At 40.8% G+C, this 8,158-nt stretch overlaps 4 protein-coding genes across 6 annotated transcripts in view; 2 read left to right on the top strand and 2 right to left on the bottom strand.

Annotated features, from left to right (window-relative positions):
* The window catches only part of LOC109539272 (intermembrane lipid transfer protein VPS13C), a gene marked incomplete at its 5' end in the record, with an annotated part of 18,582 nt that extends 16,849 nt beyond the window's left edge, over nucleotides 1–1,733 (top strand). Inside the window, 7 exon segments of the mRNA XM_019906921.2 lie at nucleotides 21–217; nucleotides 336–495; nucleotides 552–825; nucleotides 877–1,064; nucleotides 1,123–1,265; nucleotides 1,323–1,449; nucleotides 1,499–1,733. Coding sequence (XP_019762480.2) covers nucleotides 21–217; nucleotides 336–495; nucleotides 552–825; nucleotides 877–1,064; nucleotides 1,123–1,265; nucleotides 1,323–1,449; nucleotides 1,499–1,633 — 1,224 coding nt within the window. The 3' untranslated portion in view covers nucleotides 1,634–1,733.
* LOC109539270 (charged multivesicular body protein 5) lies at nucleotides 1,712–3,103 on the bottom strand. The gene is made up of 6 exons (XM_019906920.2): nucleotides 2,921–3,103; nucleotides 2,694–2,872; nucleotides 2,495–2,633; nucleotides 2,310–2,433; nucleotides 2,144–2,250; nucleotides 1,712–2,010 (listed from the first exon to the last, which is right to left on the bottom strand). Exons 1-6 carry the CDS (start codon nucleotides 2,987–2,989, stop codon nucleotides 1,957–1,959), a joined length of 672 nt encoding a protein of 223 aa, XP_019762479.1. The 5' UTR covers nucleotides 2,990–3,103; the 3' UTR covers nucleotides 1,712–1,956.
* A 1,619-nt stretch (nucleotides 3,104–4,722) lies between these two features.
* Nucleotides 4,723–8,158, top strand: part of LOC109539206 (glucosidase 2 subunit beta) — a 7,706-nt gene continuing 4,270 nt past the window's right edge. The window contains exons 1-3 of one of the 2 annotated variants that reach the window (XM_019906821.2): nucleotides 4,723–5,188; nucleotides 5,242–5,370; nucleotides 5,504–6,138. In XM_019906821.2, the coding sequence (XP_019762380.2) occupies nucleotides 4,855–5,188; nucleotides 5,242–5,370; nucleotides 5,504–5,556 (516 nt within the window). In that variant the 5' untranslated portion in view covers nucleotides 4,723–4,854 and the 3' untranslated portion in view covers nucleotides 5,557–6,138. Of the gene's footprint in view, nucleotides 5,189–5,241; nucleotides 5,371–5,503; nucleotides 6,139–8,158 lie in introns of those variants that run through there. The other variant, XM_019906822.2, reaches the window with a different exon arrangement.
* Nucleotides 5,659–8,158, bottom strand: part of LOC109539203 (PHD finger protein 19) — a 7,205-nt gene continuing 4,705 nt past the window's right edge. For both annotated transcript variants that reach the window (XM_019906815.2, XM_019906814.2), the window contains exons 10-11: nucleotides 7,673–7,867; nucleotides 5,659–7,614 (exon numbers count right to left, since the gene is read on the bottom strand). In XM_019906815.2, coding sequence (XP_019762374.1) covers nucleotides 7,304–7,614; nucleotides 7,673–7,867 — 506 coding nt within the window. In that variant the 3' untranslated portion in view covers nucleotides 5,659–7,303. The remainder of the gene's footprint in view (nucleotides 7,615–7,672; nucleotides 7,868–8,158) is intronic.

Below are 8,158 nucleotides of genomic sequence, written 5' to 3'. Positions count from 1 at the left end.
AAAAAAAAACGCTATTTTAGGACTCCATTTGGGACTTGCAGCAGAAACAGTCCAGGATCGAGCACATGAGCTTGTCGAGCTTCGGCATACAGTTGTCCATCTCCAATCGAATCCAGATGAATCTGCTGAGCGACACCATGGTGTTGAACAGGATTTTGGACTATTTGTTCCCACATAACATGGCCCCTTATATGCCCATGGAAGGCGTCCATCATAAGTATGAAGTGTCCAGATTTAAAACCCTCAACAACTCAAGACCGACGTGGTGGATCTTTCAAATTCCTACTAAATTTTGACTACAGGCTTTATGAATTAAAAATAATGCTTTGTTCTAGAATAACTCCTACCGAATGGGTGGATGTGGATGAAACTTTAACCGGCGCATTGGGAAACTTAACCGAGCATGTAACCAGCAGGTTTTTACAGCAATACTACTCCCAAGTGCTGGGATTGCAGGTTTTGGTAAACAGCTTCGACCGGCCGGCTGTTGTTGAGGTAGCAAACGGCTGACTCGGAAAAAAATCAATTGACTAACGAACGAACCTTTGAAGACATGGGAGCCTTATGCTTCCCAGTCAGCATCCTCTGTTTTATTCGCTTGCCAGTGCGTTCTGGGGCACATCTCAATGTCGCCAGCTGCATGGGAAACCTGCATTTTGGACGTTTTCCCCAACTTCAACCTGGAGAGCTGCAAAACCAAGCCCAGCAGGAAGAAACAAAAAAACGCCGAGGAAATCCTGCCTAGGGTTGTATCGAATTGCGGAAAAAGCTTCGAAGTGGGAGTGCCGATAGCTCTGGCGCAACTCTTCGTCAAGAACTACAACGGTAGGTTAACCATGGCTGAATAAAACTGATCATCTTCAGCTGCTCTTCCAGTCAGCATTCAGTGCGATGGGGAAATGTTTTTCAAAACGTCCGGAAAAGCGCTGTTTTCCCTGATAACCAGGCATCCGGACGACAAGGCCGACTGCGTGGAATTGGCCAAAGAAGCGCTGAGAAGAGCGCTGGTTCTAGGAGAACCCATTCGAATCCATCAGCGCCTCACGCGTTACAGGAACGTTTTGGTAAGGCCACCAGGCCGCTGTAAAAGAGTCAGAAAACTCACAAATCTTTGGCTTCAAGGGGCTACTGCCATTCTCAACGCATGAATCCATGGGGCAACATCTGCTGGAAACTGTGGGCAACACGCGATTTTCCAGCGACAGATACTGGGCCCATGTGCCGGTTGATCGCACAAAAAAATCCATCGTTATAGTCTCCTTAGAGTAATGCCAGCCCAAAAAGTAGCTGACTATATTCTACTCAAAACTTGCCTTTTTTAGGCACGTGATTCGCGTCAACAAATCCTCCCTATGGGGGCCGTGGGAAATTGAATGGTCCGTTGAACTAGACGACATTATTTCTTTGCCGAAAATCAACCAAGTGGAACTGACTCTGAATTTGAGACAGGTAATGGGGGAAAGTGGGGCTTAAGGAAAAAACATCTGATTGGTTGTAGACCGAGACCATTCCAGACCAGCAGATTAAAATAGTGGGGCCCCAAGAGATACTGGGATGGCTGCACGACAAAATCGAGCAAGCGATGATCCTCAACATGGAGGACAAATCCTGGACGGTGCACGATGCAGATTAATTCACTGACTTGAGTAGTTGTTGAACGCTTCAGATATTTATAAATGTACCACCGAACCCGGCAAATAAAAGGCAGATATTTTCAAGAAACTCTTGTTGAATAGGGAGTTTGATTTCTAAAGCCACTTTCCATAAAAATCGTTACTATATATATTATTAACACAAAGTGCGGGTGGAAACCAAATAAACCTGCTGATCCAGCAACTAGTTCAGTGCCAATTAACCACAATAAAATATAAAAACGACTCGGTGTTAAATCCCGGGCTTTAACCACATGCCTAGATGTACTTTGAATGAGGCTTAATATACACCTGCTCTCTTAACTCAATGATTGCTGGGCAGTTGTGGTAAGCCGAATTCATCCACGGGCACGCCATCCTTTAAAAAAACATTGCCGATTAAAAAGGGAGGTTTCATAGCGTTTGAATTAATCGAATGGAAGGAGGACGTGAGGTTCTAAAGGATGGACCCATGGGAAAACTCGCTACTAAAGCAACAAATGGGCACTTACCTTGTTTGTTCTGTTGGCAATGGCATCGGGCTTGGTTATGGGAGCGTCTGGCAATTTCCCAATATCATCCAGGTAGCTCTGATCGTCATCCAAGGCTAATTCATCGCCTAAAAAGTTGCAAAAGCGTCAGCTTAAATAAATAGAAAACCGCCCGCCGGAAAACTACCTAAAGCATCGAGTTCTGCAGCCAATTCATCATCGTCCAACTCTGGAGTGTTGTAGCTCCTGCCCAGGGCCTCTTGAACTTCGTCAGCTTGATCCAGCATATCAGCCAGTTCATCTTGGACATCCTGAAAATACAGGCTTTGCTCTAGAACATTCAGGCTTTGCTCTAGAACCCCCAATACTCACATCAATATCATCAATATTGATCTTCTTAAAGTCCCGCTTCATGGCTTTCATGCCGTCTTTCATGGCAATTACAGTAGTTTGGGTGTCTTTCAACGTTTGATGAGCAAAGTTCGCTTGTTCCATGTTAAAGGACTGGCCCCTATTGAATCGAGATGAACAGTTGAAACATTCGTGACCTAAGCAAAACAGTGTTTCTCACCTGAGATTATCCAGTTGATTCTCATACAATTTCTTCTGCTTAAGAATTCGCAATGCTTTAGCTTTGACTGCGTTCTTGGCTGGTCCTTCTCGCATCTTGGACATTTGCTCCCTGAACTTCCGCAGGTCGTTTTCCAAGACATTGATCTTCTTTTCGACGCCCTCAGCCCTGGCGTCCACCTAAGACAACAGTTAGTACAAGGCGGAATTTGGGGCCCCCTGGCTTACCCCTGCAATGCAGTCCGAAATGTTGGGGCCCGGTTCCTTAGGCTTGCCTTTCCCAAATAGACGGTTCATTTTTTGAGGGGTTTTTGCCAAATTGCCTCAATTTGATGACTAATTTATCAACAATGTTCGATGATAATAAACAAATGTCAAATGTCAACCCAGTAGTGACAGTTCTACCATTTTCTTTTTTGTTCAGGCTGTGAGCGCGCAGTTGTCGCGTCTCTTAGCTGATCGAAGAAGTTATGTGCAGGCTTGCCAGGTCTACCGCTTTTCGACCAGCAAGCAATACAATGAGTCACCCAAAGGGCCAGCGAGCAAACGCTCCTATCATTATGTAAGTTCTGTAGGTCGGTGCGTTTTTTATGTGATAAACACCTTCATATCGCATCAGTTTTATCGGAAAGCTGTGCATTTACTTCCATAGATGAAAACAACTACTTGTTACTTCAGTTGAAGAACTTGTTACTGTTTACTTCAGTCTATTATCGGCAAGGGACTGAATCGGTCGTCGGTTTTCTGTTCATAAACGGAATAAAAGTACGAACTTAGTGCAATTTAGGCACGAACGGTCGACCATGTTATCTATTAAATGCTGATTAATTTATATAATAATTTATTTTTAACTTTGTGCGGATTCTGACTGTGTGTTCGTGTAGCCTGGGTTTTTTGAAGTTTAGTGGATAGACAATGGAAATGGAGCGCAAGTTTGCAAAAATCAGGTAAGCATTATTAATCTAGAAATCCTTAAATTTAGTTGAGTTTTCGAGAAACATTTAAAGTTTTATTCCGTTTTTCTTTCCAATCAAATCACTGGGTCTTTGACTAAGTTTATGTAATAATACAGATTTTCCTTTTTTTCCAGGTTTTTCCATTTATAAAGTGTTTGGGTCAATAATAAGGAAGATATCGGCGGCGAAAGATCGTGAACTGTCAAAAACGCTTAAATTGTGCCGAAAATCTCTATTATTTCCGATCTGAAACTTCTAGCAGGTTTTTCAATGAGTTCGATGCATTCCTCGCGTCCGTGAGCTGAAAATAATGTGAAATTTTAGATGACATTTTGAGAAAATTTTCATTTTTTCAAAAAATCGACCACCACCCTTTGAAACATTTCGACCAAAAATAAAAAATTCACATGCGTGTTTTTTGAGCTCAATCGATTCCTTTCGACGCAAGAAGGTCACAAATGTGCATTTATAAAGTGTTTGGGTCAATAATAAGGACGAAATCGTCCGTGAGTTGAAAATGATGAAAATTTAAAACATTTTGAGAAAATTTTAATTTTTTCAAAAAATGGACCCCCACCCTTTGAAAAATTTCGGCCAAGAATCAAAATTTCACATGCGTGTTTTTTGAGCTCAATCGATTCCTTTCGACGTAAGAAGGTCACAAATGTGCATTTATAAAGTGTTTGGGTCAATAATAAGGACGAAATCGTCCGTGAGCTGAAAATGATGAAAATTTAAAACATTTTTAGAAAATTTTAATTTTTTCAAAAAATCAACCACCACCCTTTGAAAAATTTCGGCCAAAAATCAAAATTTCACATGCGTGTTTTTTGCGCTCAATCGATTCCGTTTGCTGAGCGCGCTCGTTATCATATTTTGTGATAATGAGTGTGTCAACCACAAAATATCCCCCCAGGGTATGTTCTGTGGTGTCAATTAGTGCCATAGATAAAGACAAGTAGCTGAAAACAGCTGCCTACTTGACGGTGCGAAAGTATTGGTGCCGCTCATATTCGCCTCTCTCTCGATTAAGCGTAGATTAATAAAGACAACAGAACCGTATTCTGATAAATTATGGTAGTCATCCGCTAATCTAACCTGTATTTTTTTGCTTTAATCCTTACCTACCCCACTTGTCAATTGTTTAGCAAGCTGTCAGTGCAGTTGTATGGAAAAATCTAATTACAAGGAAAATGCTCTTAAATAATGCTGGTATTCAAATACGATAAACAAGTGTTCCTGTTCACAATACGCAGAAGACGGCTATGCGTAGCCACGCTCATAGTGTGCGGTATATTCATTTCTTACCAATTTCTGATTCACTATTTTTTATCAAATCAAAAGCCCAAAAGCAGGCCAGAACCAGAACTAGCCAGGATAAGGGGTAGTCATGTTCAAGAAGGCCTGTTTTATGCGCCAGTGAATGGCAAATTCACCTGTATCAAGAGTGGCGAAGTTATTTCTTTTCAGCAAGTGAATGATAACTACTGTGACTGTGCCGATAGTAGTGATGAGCCAGGAACGAACGCCTGTCCTGATGGTAACGATCATTTTCCTTGCGGATTCATCAATTCAATTCCATGTTCTTCTCAGGATTGTTCCACTGTGGAATCATCTCAGCGAACCCAAAGTATCCCAAAATGGTCCCTTCCAGTAAAGTAAACGATGGCATCTGCGACTGCTGCGATGGCTCTGAAGAGTATGAAGTACAGCATTTACTAGGTTTGTAACATGTTATTTCAGCCCGAGAAATGGCCAGTTTAATGATGAAATAGAACACACTGGTTGTTGTGCGGTTTTACAGTCTTGTTGCCAAGTCGTTCAATAGCTATGTGGAAAATTGTGTGATTTTCAGGACAGCTCCATCAAAGCAACGACCTCTTCGCTGTGTGCCCGAATAAATGTTAGTTTTTTAGGAATTAGGCATACAGTGGGTCTGTCCACACTTTTCATAATGAAGAAATCGCACGCACTGCGAAATCCTCGCTCTAGCTGAATAAAACTCAACAAAACATTCAACATCTGATGATTTTATTGGAAATTAAATTAATTTAAAAAAATACACGATTTGAATGAATACACTTCTTAGAAATTAGAAAACACCATTATGTACACTGTATGTAAATAACGTGATTGGTTGTATCGGACAAACAATCTGAAGTACAACCTACCAATGAATGTAAAGTGTGATAAGTTCAAACGCAAAGTGCGCCTTGTAGCCGCTTTTACGAAATAGTTATTTTGAAAAATGCTCGTTTTCCTTGAAGATGTTTAAGTGTCAGTCTCATTAAAACTAAAAATATGCATAGTATTAAAAATTATGATTAACTTTGTGATAAGTATAATGATCTAAGTTTGATGAAACCTAGAAGTGAAAATGCCTGTTGCAAGCTAAGGACACCGTATTCGCGCGAATAACATTGGGAAGTTTGAATTGGAACGTTTAAAAAGGTATCACATTAGTACGCTATTAAAGTGAAATTGGGAACATTTCGTAGATATTATTTAACAAAAAAAAAGTTTTGCACTTTGCAACCGCGGTTTCTCAATCCCCAATCAGTTTAAGTCTGGAGTATTTGGTGCGCACTGTTCCCTACTTTCGGATAGCATAAGTAACTTAATTGAAGTAAAAATGATCCAATGTGTGCAGGGCAGTTATAAGCCTAAAGACCCTCATTCAGCAAGCTTGCCACATGGCCACTTTGATACTTTTAATTGCTGTCCCATGAGTTTTAATTAGACTAAGTTTTTTCCTAAACACATCTTAAGCGCCGCACATTTTTACCCTGTTCACACAGTAACAAACCTACTCTTTGGACATGATTGCGCGTTTCAAGAACCAGCGGTTTTCGCTGTTGGGGCGAAAAACACATACTGGAGGGGTTTTCCCAGTAACTTCTTCCTCCCTCACTGCACATTCGTTTAACTTCGAAAACTTTATACTGGCTCAACTGTCGATGAAACCCTCGCTTTCAAACATTTTATGTGCTGACTGGCCGTCCACTCAATTGGACAAACTGAACTTAATTTAAAGCTGCCTTTTATTAGAATCCATAAACCTTCACGTTCCACGTGCGCGCCGTAGAGTACAACTAGCAAAGGATATTTTTGATTCAATGGACGACTAGTATTATAAAGCAAGTGGGATCTAAATCAGTTAAAATAGCCTTAGCTAGCCTAATATTCACAATTAAATTATCGCTTCATAAGTAATCTATCAAGATTTAACAAAGACTTGACAACATACCGCCAGGCCACTAGGTTTATACATATTTTAGTTAGCTCGTGGTCTTTGGAACATCATCAGATCTTTGACTGCATTTCAATACTTGTCAACATTCAATATTTAATTTATTAATTACAAATAATAAATAAAACAAACAGGAGTTGCAATCTCCGAATTTTGTGTACAGTCGAATTGTGGCAGTGACTAACTTGGCAGTAAAGACTGTGATTCATGCATCCGTTTGCATGGGACACGGACTTTACGCACTTAAATCTTAAATAGGACATTTTGTATGCGGATTTAATGCTCCGTTTGTGAAACTATCACATTCTGTCAAGTTATCAAGGATCAACGCGCTAAACAAAATGAATGATCATCGAGCAGAAAAAAAATAAAACACACAGAAGATGATAAAATCACAAAAACAGATCAAGTCATACCTTGACCGCCTCCTGGTCCTTCCCATTCAATCAGACACTCTAATTTTCCGGTAGGCCCTATTCGCTTCGCTCTCACTGTAAATCGTTCACCTGCAGCTATCCGGTTTACAGCCCCAAAGTACATGTTAACCGATGTCTTCAAGTCCTCCATGTCGATATCCGGCTCAGTTTTCACTGGGCTGTGCTTTGGGGTTGGTTGTTTTGGGGCCGCTGATGGCGGAGGCTCTTTATCGGGCGGTTTTTCCGGCCGCTGCCTTAACCGTCGCACGTGGACATTCAAGGAATAATCCAACGAATTGCCTAGACAAAAGCGACAGTTGCTCGAAATCGAACTGGAATAGATCAGATATTTGCTCACCTAATTGCGCGTTTGTGTCTGTGGATTTTGCTGGTGTCACAGTGGCGGTTTTACTAGCAGTTTGGCCGATTCCGTAGTTCGACACATTGCTGCGATTTCTTCTGAGGCGTTTCTTTCTTTTGATTTCTCCATTTGGTCCGACGATGATATCCTTTTCGCTCAGCTGGCGCTTCATAGGTCGCATTACGGGTTGGCCTGCAAACAATTTGATTTTTTCACGTAAATTCGACAAAAGTGGCTCATTTTCCAGTACAGCCCAAAAACTTTTCCACTGTTAATGTTCAATTAAATATATATATAAATAATCTTTATTTCCTATAGAAAAAGGCTATCGACCCAATCGGTCTTTCTGCCCTTGAGTAGTACATATGTGTCCTAGCTTATTCTAAAATTAATTCCTATTCCTAACACTGGTATAACTTAATCAGTGATAAAAAAAATTCCTGGCCTACAAAACAAACAGGTCTTAGTCGTTAGTTCAGTTGC

This window comes from Dendroctonus ponderosae, unplaced genomic scaffold (genome assembly GCF_020466585.1).
Source record: "Dendroctonus ponderosae isolate FM_Combo_2020 unplaced genomic scaffold, Dpon_F_20191213v2 Dpon_F_20191213_7, whole genome shotgun sequence".
Classification (NCBI taxonomy): Eukaryota; Metazoa; Arthropoda; class Insecta; order Coleoptera; family Curculionidae; genus Dendroctonus; species Dendroctonus ponderosae.
The sequence above is the reverse complement of the archived record's forward strand: the minus strand, read 5'-3'. Positions and strand labels throughout refer to the sequence as shown.

Bases quoted from the DNA above. Each gene is read 5' to 3' on its own strand.
- LOC109539270 (XM_019906920.2), bottom strand. From the start codon at position 2,989: ATGAACCGTCTATTTGGGAAAGGCAAGCCTAAGGAACCGGGCCCCAAC. The intron at 2,634-2,693 runs GTGAGAAACACT...TCGATTCAATAG, and splicing joins AATCAACTGGATAATCTCAG to GGGCCAGTCCTTTAACATGG. The intron at 2,251-2,309 runs GTAGTTTTCCGG...GCAACTTTTTAG, and splicing joins TGCAGAACTCGATGCTTTAG to GCGATGAATTAGCCTTGGAT.